The sequence below is a fragment of the Cupressus sempervirens genome, chromosome 5 (genome assembly GCF_028749045.1).
Source record: "Cupressus sempervirens isolate cs-2001-9-10 chromosome 5, ASM2874904v1, whole genome shotgun sequence".
In the NCBI taxonomy this organism is placed as follows: domain Eukaryota; kingdom Viridiplantae; phylum Streptophyta; class Pinopsida; order Cupressales; family Cupressaceae; genus Cupressus; species Cupressus sempervirens.
The window spans coordinates 426,770,907-426,796,162 of NC_143122.1; the positions used below are offsets into that span (position 1 = coordinate 426,770,907).

The 25,256-nt window shown below is 33.3% G+C and overlaps 1 protein-coding gene across 1 annotated transcript; it reads left to right on the top strand.

Moving 5' to 3' along the window:
• Positions 1-1,221: 1,221 nt before the first annotated feature.
• LOC149556612 (laccase-12-like) lies at positions 1,222-4,139 on the top strand. Its single transcript, XM_089831005.1, has 6 exons — positions 1,222-1,442; positions 1,554-1,705; positions 1,958-2,202; positions 2,428-2,550; positions 2,633-3,571; positions 3,754-4,139. The coding sequence occupies exons 1-6, from the start codon at positions 1,296-1,298 to the stop codon at positions 3,882-3,884; spliced, it is 1,737 nt and encodes a 578-aa protein (XP_089687131.1). The 5' UTR covers positions 1,222-1,295; the 3' UTR covers positions 3,885-4,139.
• The last annotated feature ends 21,117 nt before the right edge of the window (positions 4,140-25,256 follow it).

Sequence of the window (25,256 nt, forward strand, 5' to 3'; positions counted from 1 at the left end):
CTCAAATATTCTCTAATTCTAAATAATCCAAATAATTTACATTCACCATTCTATCACCCTTTGCTATTCTAATTAAATTTATTTTTTATGGTTAATCATTTTTTTAATACTTAACAACAATTACAATAAATGAATAACATGCATGTACATAAGCCTACAATTTATTACTTCACACTTGTCTTTAAATGCATTTTTTCAGCACATTGTGAAATTTGTACAATCTTTAATTCTAAAAAATGGTATATAAATTACACAACCATTATGTTACACTTCCCTACTATAATTAAATCTTTCAACACTTTTTTCTTCAGGTAGACCATTTCTTTTTTGCAAGTAACGAAAAATCTAGAAGAAGTAAATGCAACAACTTTTCCTATAAATACATGCTCTTACAAAATCATCTCACTTTCAATTCATTTCTTTAATCACTCTTGAAACTCAATAACATTTGAAGATACAAGCTTTAAGTTTTTCCCTAACTGAATCTCTACTTTTAACCTCTACCACCTAGAAAGCAAATATTCTAGTGGTAGGGACATGATGCTTTGCAGCTCTTATTCAAGTATGAAAAAGAATACCTCATATTAGATATATTACTCATTCTATTAATTTCTAAATTTTCATCCAAATCTATTTAATCAATGTAACTAAGAATCTAATGAAACAAAACATTCTCCCCCAATTTAGTAGATTCCCCAAGACAATGGTAAACAAATTAAAATCCATAAAACAAAACATACTAAACTAGTATACTTTGAAACTAAAAGTTCAACTATCATGTTTTTACCCACCCATTCATATATGAGTGCAAGTTTAACTTTGGATGCTATATGCACTAGAGACATCATATCCTATAGGCACATCAAAAAATAATAAAAGCATGCTAAATTAGTATCATTGAGTATGATGAGTGAGGAAATTTTAGTTTTAGTTTTTAGTTTTTGCTCTCAACATCAGCTGCTAGGTAAGTATCCCATCAGTGTCAACTTCATGAGGGAAACAAACAACCTGCAGTGTAGTCTCTAATAAGATCCACGTAGAAACATGTCTCATATTAAAAAATTCAATTGCCGCTGACCTAGTTCTTGAAAGCGGCCCCCGCGGGCGAGATGGAATATAATGTTTGTTGTTTGTTGGCGAACCATCCCATCCAAACGCTCACCTACCCAACAAATCCACTTTGCCCGACACTCTACAAGCCTTAATTTCACATATAAATATTTCATCCCTCCTCACTATAATGCAACGCAAATTCAGTGCTCAAAGTTAAGCTAGGGATCAATTATATTTCTAGTATGGACTATGCACTGTTCAATCAGCGTTTCTCTGGATTCATGGCTTTTCTGCCTATGCTTTTTCAGGTGCTTCTCTGCATTGTCTTTCTTGCTCCTACGGCCCTGGCTAACTCGGTGCACAATCACACTCAAACTCACACTTTTGTTGTAAGTATCTCACAAGCTATATAAGATTTCATGTTTTTGAACTCGTAAAGAATAATGTGTGCCCATGACTGTCACTTATGTTGATACTGAGGCTTTTCTGCACCATTGCAGCTTAAATCCAAGTCAGTGGTGAGAATGTGTCAAAGGCACACAATAATCACTGTAAATAATCGGTTTCCAGGGCCAACGCTCTCTATTACCAATGGAGAGACTCTTATTGTCAAAGTAATTAATAAGGCTCAGTACAACGCTACAATTCACTGGTGTGTTTAACACTAATCCAACATTTTTGTTGTTTTAGTAATATGTTCATATTATCAGATTTCCACAATCTATTTGTAAAATAAAATAAATTGTTTTTAAGATTCGATTGTGTATATTTCTTTATCATCAACATTCCAGATCATACTACATGATCTATCATCAGAATGAGAAAGTGCAGAATCATACTACATATTGGTTTAGTAATATGTGTTAGGATTATGTTTCTGACACTTGCGTGCCAATTGTATCAGGCATGGTGTGAGGCAGATGCGTACAGCGTGGGCTGATGGGCCAGAGTACATAACTCAATGCCCCATTCGGCCTGGAGGGAGTTACACATACAGATTCACCATTAGCGGTCAAGAAGGGACTCTCTGGTGGCACGCTCACAGTTCATGGCTGAGAGCTACCGTTTATGGAGCCTTAATTGTCCGTCCTAAGACAGGAACACCTTATCCCTTCCCAAAACCCGATCAAGAGGTTCACCTCCTGCTAGGTGTGTATCTTATCTGTTATACAAACTCTAATCTCCATATACCTTTTTCTTTTTTACCAGAACGCGCACTAGCTTTATTTTAAGATTAAAAGTGTTAAATAGTCAAAATTGAATTATTTTCTTCTAGTTTCATTTTCTCCTTAGTGTGATGTTTAAGAATGACCTTCCTCGCTTAGTGTATGATGTTTAAGGATAACCTTCCTCGCCTAATGTATTTGTAAGCAGGGGAATGGTGGAATAGAAATCCTATAGATGTGGTGAATGACGCAACGAAAACAGGGGCGAACCCCAACGTCTCAAATGCTTTCACTATCAATGGGAAGACAGGAGATCTCTACAAGTGCTCAAGTGAGCGTGGTCATATTTATTATTGAATCTTTGATTCCTTAACTTTTTCTAATTTGCTGATAGATGAGATTGATGAATGCAGAAACATTTAAAGTTGGTGTGAAGGCAGGAGAGACTAATCTGGTACGTGTGATCAACGCTGCACTCAATACTGATCTGTTCGTGGTGATTGCAAACCACGAGATGACTGTAGTAGGCGTGGATGCTTCGTATACGAAGCCCTACAAAACAAGTGTTCTGATGTTGGGTCCTGGCCAAACCACAGATGTACTCGTATCTTTCGACAAATCAGCAGGAAGTTACTACATTGCAGCCCGAGCATATGCCAGTGCTCAGGGAGCCCCATTTGATAACACCACCACCACTGCCATCTTTGAATACAGCAAAGCAAGCTCTTCCCCTGTTATGCCCCAACTTCCATTGTATAATGACACACAAACCGCTACCAAGTTTGCTAGGGGCCTTAAAAGCTTGGCCTCACAAGACCACCCTGTTTTTGTTCCTCAGACTGTGGATGAGAGTCTTGTCTTCACGGTGGGATTGGGACTCATTCCATGCCCAAACAATTCATGCGGAGGTCCCAATGGAACAAGATTTGCAGCGAGTATGAACAACCACTCATTTGTTCTTCCATCCACTACATCAATTCTCCAAGCCCATCATTTTGGGATAAAGGGAGTGTTCAGCAATGGCTTCCCTGACACTCCTCCGGTGCAGTTCAATTACACTGGACAAAACATAAGCAGGAGCATTTGGGCTCCCCTGAAGACGACCACTGTGAAAGTGTTGAAATATAACACGGCGGTGCAGGTGATTCTTCAGGGGACTAATATCTTCATGGGCGAAAGCCACCCAATTCATTTGCATGGATATGACTTTTATATAGTAGGATCAGGGTTTGGGAACTATAATGCTGCAACAGATCCCTCAAAATTCAATCTTCTGGATCCGCCCATGCGTAATACTGTCAATGTTCCAGTCAATGGCTGGGCTGCTATTCGATTTGTCGCTGACAATCCTGGTAAGGATTGTTTTTGGTTTCTGGATTCGATTGTGTGTTTTTTTCATAATGGTTAACAATATTAGAATTTTGTTTCTAGATTCGATTGTATATATTTTTTGTCATCGACATTTCGAATCACACTATGTTTTTTCATAATCCTGTAGTAGTCTAATTTGTTTTATGGTTGTGTGGGTGTGCAGGAACATGGTTTTTGCACTGTCACTTGGATGTACACATTGGATGGGGTTTGGCCATGGTTTTCGTCGTCGAAAATGGAGGAGATTACTTATCAACTCTTGAGCAGCCTCCTCCAGATCTTCCCATATGTTAAACTTTGGCACAATTTCTCTTCTTTCCTCGCTTTTTTCCCCGTTCCATTGAAATTGGTCTTGGATTATTAAGTCGATTACTTTTATCTTCGACGTTTTCCTATTTCTATTCTTGTCTGCATCTTCTGATATCTGCAGAACGGGCGTTAAATCAGAAAGCTTGCTTTTCCTTTTCTTTGTTGATGAGTTTTGTGATGTTGTGATAGGAAGTGGATCCGATTGTATTGTTGAATACAATACAAAATCATCATTTTAAAGCTTGTGCAAAAATTGAGACTAGTTTTATTTAATAATCTTCTACTGAGTGGGTGCCGATTTTACGGGTGGCGAGATTATTTTACAGTAATGAATGATATCAGTTTGTGATATTGATATCAGTTTATTTACTAGTTTAGAAAATAGAGGAAAAGAGGAAGTTCGCTATAGCTTTATGATGGGCTATCGAACTGTATTTACACTTGCGGACAACAATTTCTAAGAAATAGAGACATAATGGGATCCAAGCTGAGTGCTAACCTTGACATACATAAAGGTGATTGGAAAGATTAAAATTATGATTCCGCGTGCTTTGCTAATTTTGATGCATCTTCAACAATTTTAGTGTTCATTATTAATTGAACGACATTGCATTATAATGTACGACGACTTGAATATACAGATAGTCCATTTTAAATTTTATCTCTACAATTATGGCTGCGACCTAGAGAACTCCAACATGAATATGACACTCCAATTGTAAAGCAAAATTCCATAGAAATCTAAGTGGAGAATCTTAATGATTTTGTGTTATTCATGATTGTTTTATTTTTGGTGTTTTATTAGGAACATTATTGAAGATGATGGGTGAAATTTTAGTTGAGTTTGAACATGTAAAGTTTTTTAATTAAATAATGGAAGTAATTAATAAATATAATTTATATATGTATTAATGTATAAAAATTACAGAATGGATTGAAAAAATAAAATGAGACAGGTTAAGCTTTCATATGTATGTCAAAAATTAAGTGTTTAATATGTATATGTTATATATATGTCTCAATCAAAAATATATAAGAGAAAACCAACTAGCATAAGATTATTAAAAAACTACCATTAAGTTAAATATTATAAAAAGAATCAACACATAAAATAAATGTAAAACTGAAAAAGTTAAATAGTATTATGTGAAAAATAAGTGTTAATAACTAATTACATGCAACATTTACATGGATTGTGAAAATCTCATTTTTATGTTAAAAAATTATTACACAATCAAATTCAGAAAAAAGATAAATATTTACATGGACTATGGAAATCCAATAGCTCTAATTGTATGCAACCAATTTTTTTAAACCCCTACATGTAGCCATGATAACTCATTACAAATATCATCATTGCATGTATAAGTGGTCATAATATTTACCAACAATTTAAAATATCTAAGAAAATCAACTAACATGTGACTTTTTCAAATTCACCATTAATTCAAATAATAAAGAAAGAGTTGTCACATAATATAAATGTCAAATTGAAGAAGTTAAATTCTCATAAAGTAACAAGTGAGAAATAAGTGCTTAATAACTAACTATGCAACTAACAATTATAAAAAAGAAACTCATAGATGTAGATGTAGCTATGATAGCTCACTAAACAAATCATCATTACATTGATAGGTGATCATTACATATACCAACAATACAAAATATGTAAGAGAAAGTCAATCAAAATCTGTCTATTTCAAAACCTAAGAAAAATAATATAAAATATGTAAGAATAAATTGATCAAAATATGTCTATTTCAAAACCAAAGAAAAGTAACACAAAATATGTAAGAGAAAATGAATCAAAATATGTCTATTTAAAGACCTAAGAAAAATAATACAAAAAATATAAGAGAAAACCAACCAAAATATGACTATTTCAAAATTGTCTTAGAAGTTAGTCATAACTAAATGTTAGATGTCAGAAGATTAATTTGAGAGAAATCTAATTGTGACTACTTTATATTTTATGAGTACAAAGTCAAGGTGGTATGCGACATCCTTTTTACAATAGAGACTTTGATATTGTAGTCACAAATCAACACCCATTAAAAACATGGCTAGTTTGCATATTCGAACATAGTCAACTTTGTAATCCCTAAAAACTTGATATTGTAGTAAATTGATTTATATATCTTTCATATCATTTTCTAAGTTTCAAAATACAATTAATAATATAATTTTAATTGCATTTTTAGTCCAACGTATTTATCTAAATAATCATTAATTTATAGTTTTAAATATTTAATTAACTTAGATATTTATATATGTTATGAACAAGATCAGCAATCCCCTTAACTCATTCTAATAAAAAGGATCAATTTTTATTTATATTAAATGATTTTTAAAAAAATTATTATTAAATAACACTAAATTTTTATTCCACCATCAACCAACTAACTTTTGATTGTCTTTTACTAAAATAGTTTTGTATTTGTATCCGTGTCATCATCCTATGTTAGCTATGAAATGAGATTTAGATTTTGAAATCAATAATGTTGGGGTGATGAATTATATGGTTTTCTTGTATCATGATACAACCAAAAAGAGGGGTAACTTTGATTGCTCCATCATTAAAAAAATATTTTAAAAACTGTGCAAAAATTATGCTCTACAATTTTGGATCTTTTGAAAAAGATTTGACAATTTTCTCAAAAACATTTCTAATTATACAATCTTTATGGATCTTCATTATAGGTAAATAAATAATATTATAGGAATAAATTATATCAACAAATTTACTAGTTCAATGATAACAAGCTCTTAAAGTCCATTGTAAACTCATGATGATCCATTAAATTATCTTTACAATTATGGACACCAATTTTGAAGAAATGGACAATAAGTCTTAAGGGATTATAGGGGATTGCTTCCCATCAAAACTCCCATCATCTTTTTAGATAAAATTTACATAACTTAAGGTAAAGTTTTCAAATTAAGATTTTCCATGTTTTATTCATTTTAATGTCACTTCCAACAATTTTAGTGTTCATTATTAATTAAACAACCTTGCATTATTATGTAAAAAAAATGCTTATTAGGATGTTCCATTTACAATTATCTACAACTATGATTGCAACTCTTTACATTTCGAGAATAAAAACATGAACATAACCTTAAGTAGTGGAATAAAATTCATGAAAATCTATGTTGAGGGTATATATGATATTGTTATATTGAGAGTATTAGTCGATATGATTTGATTGGATTCAAAGGTGTATTAATTTTTATTTAATATTAGAAATGATTTGTGAAAATAATTTACACAAGTATTAGAATTAAAAAACCATTGAAAATCAATTTTAAAAAGTAAAACAAAATAAACTAGCAATTTGGTTTTTGGAAAGAGGGCATGCATATTAAGATGGTGAACAAAATTGTGGTCATTCACCTAAAGAAAGTCTAAAAACTCAACTAATAATTTTGGGTAATTTGATAATTCAAATGATTTGAATGTCTTATGACTTAGAGAATACATATGGGGTTTTTTAAATGAGAATAAGTTGATCGAGTATGTGCATATATATTTTTTCAAGAAATTGATTTGGTTGTTTTAAATAACATGTAGTCAACACCAAACAAAGAACAAACATTCTAAAAAACTAGAAATCTAATTGTGCTTTTTATTCTATCAACCAAATCAAGATGTCACACATTGAAGAGGAAACACAACAACTCTCACAAATTAGCTACATGAAGATGTAGATCTTGAAACTCTTAGTTTCTTTTATGTCAACAAGTACCATTCATGAAAATAGGGAAATCCTAATATACCTAATGCATTTCAAGGTGAATACATAATTTGACAAGAAAAATAATTATAATGAAATTAATCTCCTTGGTAGTATGGCTATATATAATTGCATAGATGGTGAATTTGGAAATCACGAAGTTGTGTATCTCTAAAAATTGTGAGAATGTTAGGTGAACCAAGTAGAAAAAATATACAATGCACTATGAAAGAGTGCTCTAGAAAGAATATATGAGCAGGCCACCTAGAACCCTCTATTTTTCAAAAACATTTAACAAGTAGGGTTCTCATTTGCTCATTTTCCCCTACACAATTTTTCTTTCTTAGAAACATGTGTTTTGAGGAGCAGGAAACATAATTTAATTATAAACACAAGCCACAATGAGTTCTTTGAATCCCTAGGAAAAAGAGTTTTTTCCAACTCCATAATGCACATATGCATAACCTCTTCATCAACTTCCTCCATCTTATTTTATTCCTAGGTGACAACAATGGATTATGTTGACCTCATGCCAGCAAAACAAGTCCTATATAATGCATTAGAAATAGTATTTATTGGTGATGGATAGAGAATGGAAGGAGGTAAATCAATATGGATTGAATACATGCCAAATCCACTTCCAAAAACTAGGGAATCCTTGGTGATTTCAATTTGGATACTGTCATGTCTCCTTACTTTCTAAGGTTCTATTTCCATAGACATGGTTTGTAGTGAGAGACATGTAGAGGGAGAGAGAGAGGGTGGAGGGTAGAGAGGGGAGAGAGGAAGCGGCTAAGGATGGGATGGTTTACATTCAAGCAAGTTAAGTTGTCACAACATGACATCACTAAGAACAAAGCAAACAAACACTTCAGTCCTATCAAAGCAACTAGAAAGCAATTCAAATATAACTAATCGAGGACTCAAAAATGGTTAAGTCAAGTAGGTCATACATTTCACCTTAGTTTCACAAGAGAACTCTGGAAGCAAAAATGATCAATGCATCAAAACATCTCATAGAGCATACCAGACACATTACATGGTTGGGTTTAGAAAGAATCGAGATCAAAACATCATAACATCACAATCACATAACTCCCAAGCCTTTGGTAAACGTCCTAAACTGGTCAACACTCTAGTCAACCCAAACCCCCAAAAAAAACACAAACAATATACAAACAACAGTGTTGATCGTATTTTGGTTTAGTCTTGAATACAAATAGTGTCAGTTCATAGTAAGGTTTCAATTTTCATTTCAGTGTGAGTTTTCAAATTTAAAGGGTTACATCTTAATCCATATAGTTTAACCCATTTCCCATATTTGAATAAAAGTCCAATTACCCAACTTGATTTAAATCAATTTTCTAAAATGATCTAAAGGCAAGTTATTTATTTAACTTATTAAAATAAATAAGTAATTCCAATCTAAACAATATTATTAAAAATAATATTAAAATAAATCTACAATTTTCATTTAACTATATTCATCATTAATTAAATTTAATTAAACTAATTTTTAATTAAATTAATTAATGATTATCAAACTAAATACTTATATTAATATCTCAACAATTATCAGTTATTAATAATTAATAAAATTATCAATAATTTTATTAATTAAAAATTAACTATATTTAAATGCATTATTATTTAAATTAATAAATAATAAAACTTATATTATTAAATAATAAAGAAGTAATATTAAAATCTTATTAATAAATATTATTAATAAAATAATAATTATCAATAATATTTTTAAAAAACTATTATTAATATTGTTAATAACTATTAAAAAAATCTTATAATATGTAAATTAATAATTAAATAAAACTTATTATTAAAAACTTTATAATATTTAAAATTTAATGTATATTTTAAAAAACAAAATCAACTCAAAGCGATTAATATCGTTGCAGGCCAGTATATAGTTGTTGTAACAATCGTACTGCGATCGCAGTCGCAGGTACGACTGTGAACAACAGTCAACGGCATCATTAGCCACCTACAAAAAAGGTAAGGGGGTAGGGGGTGGGTAAAACCTAACCCTCCCTAATTTATTTTATTTTAAAAAAAAATTGTTATAAAATAAAATAATGAAACCCCCACCCCCCCAATAAAAATTTGTAAATTTTTTTTTTTTTTATAACAATCCTAACTAATCTCTAATAGGAAAAATACGGCCAACCGATCGATTTTTTTTCCATTTAAATTTCCAATTTCAATACAAAATCCTTCTCGATTTACAATTTAATTTGCAAAATTATTAGATGAGGATTCTAAGATGTTTCAATCTCTACATATTCAAAAGATTTAACATGCATAATAGAAATTCACTATATTGAAACACTCGTCATAGATAATCATTCATATAATCATTTCACAAACACAAAGAAGACGGGAAAAGAAATTACATAATTAAATTGTGCGAATAATCACAAGTGTCTACCTAGACACTGATGCTAATTGCTACACCCAAGAAGATTGAAGAGAAATCCCTCCTCACAAAACCTCCTCTTTTTCGAAATTCCTTCCTCTTTGAAAATTTGCGGTCCTTCCCAAAAATTTTGTCCCTTGAAAATGAACCTTTAATTGTGATAACAATTTCTCTCCTTAAATCGAGGCACTAATTGTACATTCACTCGAGAGAGCTCTTTGCTCACCAAGCTTTAACTCTTATTAACTTTTCTTAATCTTTCTTTTATCTTTTCTTTATCTTTTTCATGCACATTTATTGAATTATAAAATAACTTTATTTAATTTTTACTTGACTAATCTTTTCAATTAATTTATTAAATTTTAATCTCATGCACACATTATGCAATTTTGAAACTTTTAATAAATTAATATCTTTTTTCACTTTTTAATTTATTTTCGAACATTTAATTGATAAAATATTTATTAACTTAAATAATAATAGTATTTAGCATTTATTTAAAAATGAATTCTAAATATATTATTATTAAATTAAATAAATATTATCACGTCCTAAAATTAAACTTGTAACTTTTATCTTCAAATTTAATTCTTTTTATTTAATTAATTTCCCAATTAATTAAATTTAATTAAATATTAAAATATCATAATAATTTCCCATTAAATTAGATCATTAATTTAATGATTTAATTTGACTTAATTAATAGAAAAAAACCAAAGACTCATAAAACAAAATATGAAAACCCATCATAGAAAAACACATACAAGATCAAACTAAAGGGTTATAATCACGAATTAACATCATTTGACGCATTCAAAAGGTAAACAACCCAAATACCTATCCTAATTTTCTAAGACAAATGACTTTAAAGGTTAGGATTTGGATTTAAGAATTTATCTCCCCTCTCTTACCATTGAGACAATGCAATAAGGTATGCTCATCCTAGCAATTTAGGGAAGTCCATAACTGGTACCTACAATCTGCATAAAAATCCTCGCATGTACAAACACAATATTCTAAACTAAACAAGCAATGGCAGGAAGTGATGCATCGTGTAGATCATGACTAGTAGGTGACTACAACTCCCTTCCTTAATCACATCAGAAATGTCATACATAAAGAAAACATACATGCACACCATACACATGCAGTATGGGGTAAGTATCCATAAGAAAACACATATGATAATCCATCTAACTAATCATCAACAATAACTGAAATCACTGAATAATCACCATGCATACATGAAGTATAGAGTACCAAGTAATCTCATCATATAATCATCTGAATGTGAAACAATATCTGAAAATCTCAAAATAATGCTACTAATCATCAACATAAAATTGGCCTAAAAGTGTTTGGCAATGACAACAGAAATGCAAACTAGAGGCAAGCACTACATATGAATCAAATTAAATGAAAAAAAATCTATGTGCTAATTTGATATATCTTCCATCTCTAGCAATTTATTCTTTTCACTCTAAAGAACTATTTGCTTCATTGGAACAATAGCCAATATAGTAAGATGAAACTAGTAACATGACCCAAAACTAAAAATAGATCAAGGAAAATGAACCTATCAATAACATGTGAAGTTTCTATGACTAAAAAGACCCAACTGCCATTAGCCTTGGTTGTTGGGACTAAGAGAACTTTGTTATCATTAGCCTTGAAATCTAAAATATGGTTGGTAGTATTTTTAGCTTCAATTTAGTAAATGTGAAAAAATCTCAAATTATATTTCCATCTTGCTCTAGAGAAATGTCTACTTCACAAAAACAACAATCAACTCTGCAACATTTGGGGTCAAATTGCGACGACAATTTGTAATGGTGGTGTAATTTGTGTTAATTTTCATGTTTTTTTTTTGCAATTGTCCTCGACATCACAATACCAATGTCAAATTCATATTTGTGATGCCCAATGACTATAAACAAAAATAAAAACATGGCATAAATCATTTCCCATTTGTTTTGGTTGTGGAGAGTTACACATAAAAGAGGGTTAAGAGCTCTGAACGAGGGTGGAGAGCTATGAATGTTGTTGTGTCCTTCGTTGTTGTGATCTCAGCATTTCATTTCTATGATTTCTATATTTTGTTGTCTCATCCTTGTTCTGCAATTTCATTGATGAGATCTCTACAATTCGTTGGCATGCCCTTGCTCTATGATTTGGTTGTAATGCCCTTGTGATCTCTGCATTCTGTTGTTGTGCCCTTGCTCTGTGATTTCATTTTCATGCCCTCGTGATCTTTGTGCCCATGCTCTATGGTTTTGTTGTCATTCCCTAGCTCTGCCATTTTTTTCAAGGTATATGAAAATTTTCATTTATTTTCCTTCTAAATAGGTATCTCTTTATATTTCCTTCTATTTGTGTATATTTAGAGATCTTTTTGAAGGTGCTTCTTACATCTTAGCACAACAAAAAATTGATCCAGCTACATACATATTCCAGAATCAAAATAATAAAACAATAAAACTTACTCAACCCGTGCTAAGTGACTTACCTCAATATCCTCCACAAAAATAATGCAGACCAGGAAAAAAGGGTAGAGTTCATAAAAAATTTTGCAAAAAAACATCTGTTAGAATTTTTTAGAATAACTGAGAGGGGGGGTGAATCAGTTATTCAAGGTCCAAAATTCCCTATTAATACCTTTTTACTACTTTTAATGAATCCATATACTTTTCATCCATCCAATACTTAAATCAATCATATAAGCAAGTTACAGTAAATCAATATGCAATGACAAAACATCCAAAATCAACACATGACACAATGATTTACATGGAAACCCAATTTGGGAAAAACCACCAGTAACATGCTACTTGATTTTCACTCTTCTGAAGTGATGCCCTATTAAAAGTCTGCCCTATTAAAGGCTTACAACACACTGTTAAATGTGACCTTGTTAGAGGATTTCACCAAACTGTTAGGAATGGGCCTGGTAAAAGGTCTTTAGAACATTCACTTGGAATGTCACCCTGTTAAAGGATTTATCTTATGGCTATTAAACCAACCTAAGTCCATAGGATTTAAACTTACTGTTACAATTGCTAGAAAGTAACGATAATGGTCTTTTGATCTGATATAACTTACAACATACTTTGCAGATTTCAGATCACACTTTCAATTCAATCCTTATGCTTGGCTTCAATCACTTCAGCTCTGACTGCTTGTCTCTCTCTCAAGCTCCGTCTCCTTGAGTCTTCTTACTCATTCTGCCAATGCAATCATCCTTGTGGTCGTCTATCCAAACAGAGTTCTTGTGCTTTCTTCTCCTTAGCACATTCTACAACACTTCATGCTTTTATGCTTGACCACCTCTCTCTCTTTTTTTATTAACTTATGTCTTCTTAAATAGAAGTCTGATTTCCCTTTGCTGCTCAATTCTCCCTCTCCAATTTTAGGGCTTCAAAATGGATTAGGTAGGATACAATGTATCTACCCCATTTCTTGTTCTCTTCTAGAAACTTCGCCAGTTATATCCTTAAAAGAAAAATGTTCTACATGGTGTTCTGTGCCACTAGCTCATTATTCTTATCTTCCTTTTAGTTCACAAATTTCTAGATAACAACCTTGTCGGCTTAGATCTGGTGAATCTTCGATTTCCAAAATAATGCAGCAGCTCGGCATTATTGAGTTACTAGTGCTCGGCACCTCTGTGTTACTCGGCACCTATACCTGCTCGGCACTTGGTTCTGCTCGGCACTTGGTTCCGCTCGACACTTGGTTCTCCTCGGCACTTGGTTCTGCTCGGCATTTGATTTTTCTCGGCACTTGATTAACTCTATGTCACTCGGCATCTGAAGTTTACTCGGCATTAACTAGGAATTTGCTTGGCTCTTACTAGCTTGCTCGGCTCCTTCTCTCTAATGAACTTAGTTTGAGCTTTACAAAAGACTTAGCTAAAACCTTAAATCTTTGATATGTTTCAGTGTGCCCATTCTTTGTATCTTATAGTATTCCATCAAATACACTTTTTCATCAATGGCTTAGCTGATCCTTATACTTCATTACAACATCATAACTTCAACCTTTCTCTAGGTGTTCTAGTTACATCTTATTGATTGCCTCCTCCTTGACAATAAACTAATTGATAGCATTTGGATCACTAAAGCAATTGTCATTCCTGCAAGTAGCAAGTTTGACATCAATGACAAAACAATGATTGAGGACATTCTTTACTAGTTCCATATATTATTCCAACAACTTTTCTTATGATCATTTCAATCATTTCCAACAATCTCCTTCTTTGGCATTGATGGCAAACCAAACTGATCAGTTAATCAACTCAGTTACCACCAAGATTGTATATATTGTCTTGTTGCATTTTTACTATTGATCTCATATATCTCCCTCTTTCTTTGTATTGATCAATTTTTTGCATATTTCTCCCTCTTTGACATAAATGCCAAAGATGTAGCATCTTTATCATGCAAAATATAAGCTTTGGCTTCTTGTTGATTTTCTCCCTCTGTCACCATGCTTGTGACTGATTTAGAGTTTCTACTTCTGCTGTCATCCTTTGCATCAACCTGTTAATATTTCAATGATTTATTCATGTTGATACAAGGCAGCTTCCATGTTGCCTTAAACTGCTTGAGTTAGGGGTATGACCCCCAACTTGCCTCTAAGATATTCATAGGCATCCTTGGGCAATGGTTTGGTGAAGATATCTGCAGTTTGTTCTTTTGTGTGAATGTATTCCAACTTCACTTGTTTGTCTTCTACCAATTCTCTGACATAATGATACTTGATTGCAATATGCTTGGTTTTTGCATGCATCACTAGATTTTTGGATATGTTTATAGCACTTGTATTATCACAATACAATATCACAGGTTTTGTTACTTCTTCTTTCATTCCATTCAATAGATGTGTGAGCCATACAATGTTTGTGCAATTGACTGTAGCTGCCACATATTCTGACTCTGCAGTGGACTGTGATGTACATGTTTTTTTCTTGCTAGTCCAGGTAACCAGCCTTTTGCCTAGAAATAATGCACCTCCACTTGTGCTTTTTCTATCATCAATGTTTCCTCCCCAATCTGCATCTATATATGCATTGAGCTCAAATTTTCCATTCTTTTTGTAGTATAGACCAAAGTCATCAGTTCCTTTGAGATATCTCATTATTCTTTTTACTGCTATGAGATGATTTTCTTTAGGATTAGTAGAGAACCTAGCCACTATTCCAACTGCTAATGCTATGTCTGGTCTACTATGTACAACATATTGTAGTTTTCCAATCATGGATCTATACATTGTTTGATTGACTTCAGCTGACTCATCATTTTTGGATAGCTTATTTCCTGTGGCCATTGGTGTGCTGACTGGTTTGGATTCCTCCAATCCAAATGTTTTAAGAATTTCTTTGATGTATTTTGATTATGTAACAAATATTCCATGTTTGAGTTGACGTACTTGCAATCCAACAAAAAAAATTATTTCTCCAAACATAGACATCTCAAATTCATGTTTCATTTTGTCAGCAAAGCCTTTTCAAAGTACTTCCTTACCTCCAAACACTATGTCATCCACAAAGATTTCAGATACAATAATGTCTTTACCTTCTTTTTCTTTGATGTACATGTTGCTATTATCATCAGTTCTTTCAAATCCAATTTGCACTAGATACTTGTGAAGTCTCTCATACCATGCTCTAGGTGCTTGTTTCAAACCATAGAGTTCTTTATGTAGCTTACACACCATATCCCTGTTGTTTTCATCAACAAATCCTTCTGGTTGTTCAATGTAGACTTCTTCTTCTAGTATACCATTTAAGAAAGAAGATTTTACATCCATCTAATAGACTTTAAAATCTTTGTAAGAAGCATATGCAAGTAAAGTTCTTACTCCTTCCATTCTAGCAATAGGAGCAAATGTTTCTCCATAGTATATTCCTTCTTCTTGAGCATAACCCTTACATACTAGTCTAGCTTTGTTTCTGGTAATCTCACCATTCTCATCTAGTTGGTTTCTGAATACCCATTTAGTGCCAATCACATTCTTGTCAATTGGTCTGGGAACCAAACTCCAAGTTTTATTTTTTCTTATTTGATCAATTTCTTCTTCCATAGCTTTATACCATTCATCATCTTGTAATGCAACATATACTGTCTTGGGTTCAGATTTGCTGATCAGACATGATTCATGTCTTAGTCTGTTCCTTGTCATTGGTCTTGCATCTTTGTCACCAATTATTTGTTCAGCAGGGTAATGTCTTTTTACATATTTGGATAATCTTGGCTCTGTCCTTGTTTCCATGTTTGATCTTCCAGATTCAGGATCACTATGCACTTCGTTGTCAGGTTGTTCTTCATCATGTATGTTGTCTTCAAAATCAGATTGTGCATTTTCTTCATTCTGCAACTCGGCTTTTGAATGCAACTCGGCATTCACTGGTTGTGACTCGACTGAAACTGACATTTGTTGTTGATTTCCAATTTGATTGACATCATCCTCATCAATAGTCATTCCTTCATAAGAATACACAAAGGTTCTATACTCTTCCATTTTCTTTGGTTTTTCAGCTTGGACTTCTGTGTGCTCATCAAAATTTACATTTGCACTTTCCACAATTTTGTTAGTGTTAATATTCAAACACTTATATGCCTTACTTCTAGTGGAGTAACCAAGAAATATGCCTTCATCACTTTTTGCATCAAATTTTCCATTTCTAACATCTTTAAGGATAAAGCATTTGCAACCAAACACTTTGAAATGTTTTACATTGGGTGAGTGACCATACCATGATTCAAAAGGTGTTGTATTTGTACCTTTCTTGACTTGTACTCGGTTCAGTGTATGAACAGCTACACTTACAGCTTCTCTCCAATATTTTAGAGCAACATTCTTTTCCATCATTAATGTTCTGGCACAGTCAATTATAGATCTATTTCTTCTTTCAGCAATTCCATTCTGTGGGGGGGTTCTAGAAGTTGACGTTGTCTTTTGATTCCTTTGTCATTACAGAATATCTCGAATTCCTTTGATGTAAATTCACCACCTCTATCTGATCTTAGGCATTTCAAGCTTTTTCCAATTTCCTTTTCAACTCTAGCCACATACAACTTAAACATTTGAAAGGCATCAGATTTTTGTTTTAAGAACATAACAGTCATCATCCTGGAATAGTCATCAACAAATAGCATTATGTATTTATCTCCTCTATAGCTTTGTATTTCCATTGGACCACATAAGTCAGTGTGAACTAACTCAAGTATCTCTTTAGATGTATAGTTTTTGCTTTTGAAACTTGATTTTGTCATCTTTCCTAGCTGACAATGTTTGCACATGATATTATCAGGCTTCTTCAATTTTGGTAAACCTCTGACTTTCTTCATTTTATTGATGTTGACTAGATTATCAAAGTTGACATGACATAATCTTCTATGCCATAACCATTCATCATCAAATTTTGCAAATAAACAAAAAACATCATCCATATCAAGGTAAAACAAATTGCTCTTTGTTTGATCTCCTTTTCCTATCAGTTTACCATTAGTATCATAGATTTTTGCAGTTTTGTTTCCAAATTCCACTTTGCAGCCTATATTGCCTAACTGTGAGACACTTAGTAAATTGTAGTTTAATCCTTCAACATAGTATGCATTGTCACATGAAATTTGTTCTATGAGCTTAATGGAACCTTTTCCTTTGATTTGACATGGAGCATCATTACCAAATCTGACACTATTTCCATCATACTGAGTAAAGTTAATAAACTTACTTTTGTCTCCTATCATGTGATGTGAGCATCCACTGTCTATGATCCATCTGTCATTCTTGTTTATACATGTTACCAGTGCTATGGTCTCTTCTTCATCAGATTGGTCCTTCATAGCTACATAAACAACTTCATCATCATTATCATCAGAATTTTCTTCAACAATATAACACTTCTTACTTTTTTCTTTGTAATCTCTCCTGTCATCATCTCTTATGTTCTTGTATTTGTTGCCTTCCTTGGAATCCTTTTTCTGTGGACATCTTGCAGCAGTATGACCTACTTCATTGCAATTGAAACAAATGATAGGCATCTTAGCTTTGAATTTTCCTTTCCCCCTGTGAAATCTTCTAGCAAGTAATGCTTCCAATTGTTCCACATCTTCCTCATCAGTGCTACTGTCACTGGATACATACTTCATTTTTCTTCCTTTCTTTGATTTCACCTGTTCGGCATCTTTCAGTGATAACTTGGCCTTAAAAGCAGTTTCAACATTTTCAGGTTTGTAGTTGTCAAAGTTGGATAACTCAAATGCAGTGAGTCTACCTATTATACCGTCAAAATTTAGATTATTTCCTGGTATACATCTTAGCTCTTGTATTGCTGATACTCTAATAGCATAGATAGGGAGCAAGGTTCTTAAGAACTTACTATTAACAGTATCTTCATCCAGTTGACTACTCAAGCATCTTATTACACTTACCACTTCCTTTATTCTTGCACCATATTGAGCAACATTCTCATTTTCTTCCATTTTCATGTCATCAAACTTTCCTCTGAGACTTTCTCTTTTTGCTCTTTGTACATTATGATCTCCTCCATAGATGTCTGATAGGGCTTTCCACATTTTGTATGCAGTGTCACATCCTTTGATATCATCAAATTCAACATAGCTGAGTGCAGAGGCAATTTCCAGCATTGTCTGGTTGTATTCTTGCTTGTTTTTCATGTCTTCTGCAATAGGAGCACCTATTGGATCTACATGTTCAGTAACAATTGAATGTTGGGCATAATCTCCTATGGATCCAAGATGTAGCTTCATCAAACTTTGTCATGCAACAAAGTTGTCTTTGCTGAGCTTGGGAACTTCTCTCTTTGTCATTTTGATCTTTTCTTCTTGTAGTCCCTTTAAACTGAATCAGCAGTTAGCTCTGATACCAATTGTTAGAATTCTTTAGAATAACTGAGAGGGGGGGTGAATTAGTTATTTAAGGTCCAAAATTCCCTATTAATACCTTTTTACTACTTTTAATGTATCCATATACTTTTCATCCATCCAATACTTAAATCAATCATATAAGCAAGTTACAGTAAATCAATATGCAATGACAAAACATCCAAAATCAACACATGACACAATGATTTACGTGGAAACCCAATTTGGGAAAAACCACCAGTAACATGCTACTTGATTTTCACTCTTCTGAAGTGATGCCCTGTGAAAGGCTTACAACACACTGTTAAATGTGACTTTGTTAGAGGATTTCACCAAACTATTAGGAATGGGCCTGGTAAAAGGTCTTTAGAACATTCACTTGGAATGTCACCCTGTTAAAGGATTTATCTTATGGCTATTAAACCAACCTAAGTCCATAGGATTTAAACTTACTGTTACAATTGCTAGAAAGTAACGATAATGGTCTTTTGATCTGATATAACTTACAACATACTTTGCAGATTTCAGATCACACTTTCAATTCAATCCTTATGCTTGGCTTCAATCACTTCAACTCTGACTGCTTGTCTCCCTCTCAAGCTTCATCTCCTTGAGTCTTCTTACTCATTCTGCCAATGCAATCATCCTTGTGGTCGTCTATCCAAACAGAGTTCCTGTGCTTTCTTCTCCTTAGCACATTCTACAACACTTCATGCTTTTATGCTTGACCACCTCTCTCTCTTTTTCTATTAACTTATGTCTTCTTAAATAGAAGTTTGATTTCTCTTTGCCGCTCAATTCTCCCTCTCCAATTTTAGGGCTTCAAAATGGATTAGGTAGGATACAATGTATCTACCCCATATCTTGTTCTCTTCTAGAAACTTCGCCAGTTATATCCTTAAAAGAAAAATGTTCTACATGGTGTTCTGTGCCACCAGCTCATCATTCTTATCTTCCTTTTAATTCACAAATTTCTAAATAACAACCTTGTCAGCTTAGATCTGGAAAATCTTCAATTTCCAAAATAATGCAACAGCTCGGCATTATTGAGTTATTGGTGCTTGGCACCTTTGTGTTACTCGGCACCTATACCTACTCGGCACTTGGTTCTGCTCGGCACTTGATTCTACTTGGCACTTGGTTCCACTCGGCACTTGGTTCTGCTCGGCACTTGGTTCCGCTCGGCACTTGATTTTTCTCAGCACTTGGTTCTGCTCGGCACTTGGTTCTGCTCAGCACTTGATTCTGCTTGGCACTTGGTTCCGCTCAGCACTTGATTCTGCTCGGCACTTGATTAACTCTGTGTCACTCAGCATCTGAAGTTTACTCGGCATTAACTAAGAATTTGCTCGGCTCTTACTAGCTTGCTCGGCTCTTTCTCTCTAATGAACTTAGTTTGAGCTTTACAAAAGACTTAGCTAAAACCTTAAATCTTTGATATGTTTCAGTGTGCCCATTCTGTGTATCTTATAGTATTCCATCAAATACACTTTTTCATCAATGGCTTAGCTGATCCTTGTACTTCATTACAACATCATAACTTCAACCTTTCTCTAGGTGTTCTAGTTACATCTTATTGATTGCCTCCTCCTTGACAATCAACTAATTGATAGTATTTGGATCACTAAAGCAATTGTCATTCCTCCAAGTAGCAAGTTTGACATCAATGACAAAACAATGACTGAGGAAATTCTTTACCAGTTCCATATATTATTCCAACAACTTTTCTTATGATCATTTCAATCATTTCCAACAACATCATATCAAATATTTTTAGAAAGAAACTAGCCATAACCTATTAAGTTGGGTCTAGTTGTTTATTAGCTGGGTTGATTACAAGTTCCTCTAGAACTATCATCAGATTAGGTACAATAAAATGAACAATCAATTGTTCCCATCTAGCAGGATCAAATACAGTTTTCCATTGTATTTCTGTAAGCCACATTTTGTATGAATATTACTCATAAAACCAATCAATTTTCCAAAAATTTTAGTCTGTTGAGGTCTCTTGCTTGATTGTTCATGTGCTGGACTATGCTTCCATATTAAGCATATTCTACAATCAGTGTATTCTATGTAATTATCACTCCACTCTCTATCCATCTCATGGGATGAACTCTCTATTGACACATTGTAACAAATGATTCATGCCTCCCTTCACTATGGTACCTTTGCAAGCTTTCTCCATTCCATGTGAGCATGATGTCCTCTAGTTCCACCATGATGCCTACTAATGTTTGAATTTTGAATGAAAGTTTAGACAATCGTTTTAACAAATATCATGATAATATTCTATCAAATGGTTTGTGTGCCTTGTCTATACTGCCTGATTAATGAGTTGTCACTAAGAAGTGTTGTTAGATAAGAAGCTTCACATTTATTTTCATTCCTCACATATCATTTTGTGGTTACTAGTTTCTTATCCAGTTTCTACAATCACTGTTGCACATGGATTATTTTGAGGCTTATTTGTATTTTGTTAATGCTCAATATTTCATGGCTTGGTGCAAATCTAGGTGCTCCCCGTGCTCCTTCTCATTGTAAAACCTATCTCAAGTGCTCCTAATGCTCCTTCTCATTGTGAGAATATATCAATATATAGTTAAAGAATACAACAATAAATCTATCCAAGAACATATGAAATACTCCACTCATGAGACTCATGAGTATAGCTAGAGTATTTATGAGGCTAAATGGCACCCAAATGAACTTTTAGTGGCCATACCTTGTACAAAATATAATTTTGTGCATATCAATTTCCCTGATCTTGAATTGATGATGCCCCAACTTCAAGTCTATCTTTGAGAATATTTGGGCACCCTATAATTGATCAAACAAATAATCAATCCTAGGAAGTGGATACCCATTCTTAAGGTTACTTTATTCAACTATTGGTAATCAATGAAAAATCTAAGTTTTTATCCTTCTTCTTCACAAAGATCACTAGTGTGCCCCAAGGTAACACACTAGGGTGAATATGCCCTCTCTCACAAAGCTCCTCTAATAGAATCTTGAGCTCATTAAGCTCATACATAGTCATCATGTACGGTGCTCTAGTTACTGGTTCATCTTCTCACACAAGGTCAATTTGGAAATCAAATGCCCTAGGTGGTAGCATACTCTGAAGCTCTGGAGGAAAAATAACTACAAACTCAAATAAGATAGGATAGTCATCCAGAGAAGGTTCACTCTCTATGCATCCTTCTCTTTATCATTGATGGTGATGTAGAATAATTAGCATCCCCTTCACATGCACCACCTAATTTGCACTACAAAAATCATATGAAGGGATATGGGTCTTTGCACCATTGAAATCACCATAGGTGTACCATGATCATTCGCACACTCTACCCTCTTTTGTTGAGAATCCATCTTGTCATTGTGGGCATGTAGATAATCCACACTAAGGACTACATCACAAGAACCTTGATAGGTAATGTGAAGGCCTAACATCGTGCTCGTATCTCCAATATGAATCTAACAACTATAGACAATGGAAAAAATAGACACTCTAGCTTCTAAGGCTAACACGACCTCCCAACTAACATCCTAAATCAAATAAAATTGTAATAATAGTACCTCTTATCATACCTATGACCTCAAAGACCATGGCCTAATTCTCTACCTAGTAGTTATCAATGACTACAAATACTTTGTGGGATCAACCCATATCACTCATTATAGGCTCTAGGGTAGCCCCTCACTAGTTGCCTAGTGTTTGTCCTTGTGGGTACTTTCTTGCTATGTGTCCCATGCCACCACAAGTGTAACATATCCACTGTGTCTATATATGTACTTCCTATGACCTAGATTATTGTTATCCTCCAATCCTACAAGATCCACTATAACCACTCCTAGAGGGGTGTTGATCCTAGTTGGCTATGTATATGAAGCCTATGACCTCTAATCTCATCTAGGACCCTAAGATTTCCACTAGTTGGGCTTAGAGCCCTAATAACCCTAAGAAGGTATATTCCTAGTGTCCTTCTAAGATTTTGGTTGAGACTATGGAGCCTTAAAGGACCCTACTGAATGTTTGTGATTCCCCTTCCAAGGGGATCTCTAATGTCTAAATGACTTGGCAATGGGGTTTTAGTTTTAAGACTGATCCCATGAATCCTATATCATGTCACAAATATCTTATGTAACTAGTGCTCTCTCAACAACCTCTCTAAAAGTGGTAGGAAAAGCTAGGCAAATTATGCCTCGAAGAGACATATTATGGATTTTAATAAAATGATGTATCTATTGATTCTTATCCTTCATGTAATCTACATAAGGAAGGAGCTTGAGAAATATACTTTCATACTACATCACAGTAAGGCCTCTCTACTATAGGTCATGAAACTCCTTTAACATTGTCTAGAGTGCTTTGATAGATATCTATCTTTGAATCTACTCATGAATGTCTCCCAAATGAGTTTATCTATACTCATGCCACCCATGGCCTCCTCTTTTTACCACTAGTTAGAGGTTGACTCTCATAGAAGATGAATGGAAATTCACACCTTTAGATTTCTCTCAAAAGAATGTAATCCAAAGCATCATTGTAACCTTAATAACCACTCCTTTTCTCCTAAACTGTAAGTAGCTCCCATAAATATGGGTGGTTGGAGTTGTAACAACACCTTGATCCCATCCCCTATTTCTCAACGTACTCTATCCATGATATATGCCCCTAGGTTAGGAGGTGGCTCTAATTGATGCATTGACTCTACCTCATGATTGGCCTAACCCTTAGCACAATTGGGTAGAGGGACCCTACTCATTTCTCTGTCAACTGTCCTATGATCATTATAAATCTTATTATCTAGACGTTGAGCTACAGGTGGAAATTTCTATTGAGCTACCTGAATAGGATTTAGAAGGCCATTTAGAATATCTTAGTTGAGGTTCTAAGATAGCTCAGGTGGGGGTACTTGACCTCCATGGGGAGGCTCAACCTCCTACTCTATGTCAACCTGTGTTGCCCAAGCAACTCTAGGGCCTCTCCCTTGTTAGTGATCATTTTGTGTAATGGCATGCATCCTACACAAAGGTTCAAATTTTAATGAGTTGAAATTTAATGGGTTTAGGTTCCCAATGTTGAAACCTATCTTTGATACCAAAATGTCATACACAAAATTAGGGGAAAAAACATGCCAACAATTTTTTTGATGAACAAAGTGTACTAATTTGAAGATCAAAAAAGGTTGTAACATAATTGCAATCGATAGATGATGGATCAAGAATTTAATGTGAGGGGCATCATGACTACCATCCATTGGGTGGATGTCCTATCACCATGATTGATACAATCAACCTCCCTCGATGTTAATTGATAGGTTGAAAGCTTGAGTTAAGTTTAAACAGTTGATCATAGTTGTCATGAAAATAGGGCCAATGATTGTTTAACTAGATTTGATTGTTGCAAGGTCAGCATTAAGTTAGTTTTTCATACCTGGTTAACACTAGCAAGCAGATAGTAAAACTTTGGCTAGTTAACAACACATCCAACCAATCAGATTCTAATTAATTAACTCTTTAAAAAAATTAACCTATACATATAGTTGTTTACCATATGTCATTAGTGTACTTAAACATTTAAATATTTACTCCATGTTAATGCTTATATTAAAAATTGAAATAATTTCCTTATACTAACACTTTCCATAACCTAATGCATGATTTCAATTAGATATTTGTTAATTTAACCTTAAGTTTCTATATATATATATATATATATATTTTTTTTTTTAATTTTTTTTTTTGAATGATAATTAGTCCCTCAAAATACTCCAAGAATATAACCCCCCCAAAACATTAACCTACTTTAATACATCTTTAATACATCTTGACTATCATTCCACCATTCAGTTAAATGACATTATCATCTTACTCAATTAAAGATACACTTAATACTAATCCCACATACTAATTCTATTAACATTAATAGAACCTAATACTTAAAGCCCCCTCCCCCAACCACCCCTCACTTATAGAATAATAAGCATTGTCTATTAACTCAAATCAATATATATTATTTTTTTACCATTAAATATAACTATAGAATATCCCTAAAAGGCAGTTACTCATTAGTTAATTATAATTGATTAGGCAATTTAATAAATTTCAAGTGAAATCCGTGATTTAATTTTAATCTCTTCCTTACTAAAGATGATACATATTTAGTTTAAATAAAATAATTTCTTTCTAATCCTAAAGTATAACAAAATAAAAATAAAACATATAAATTATACATCCATGCTTCGATAAAATCCCCAAAAATGAATGCACAAAATTGAGGATGTTAATTTATTAC

Excerpts from the sequence above, each read along its gene's own strand:
- LOC149556612 (XM_089831005.1), top strand. The coding sequence starts at position 1,296 with ATGGACTATGCACTGTTCAATCAGCGTTTCTCTGGATTCATGGCTTTT. Across the intron at positions 2,203-2,427 it reads AGAGGTTCACCTCCTGCTAG|GGGAATGGTGGAATAGAAAT; the intron begins GTGTGTATCTTA and ends ATTTGTAAGCAG. Across the intron at positions 2,551-2,632 it reads AGATCTCTACAAGTGCTCAA|AAACATTTAAAGTTGGTGTG; the intron begins GTGAGCGTGGTC and ends TGATGAATGCAG.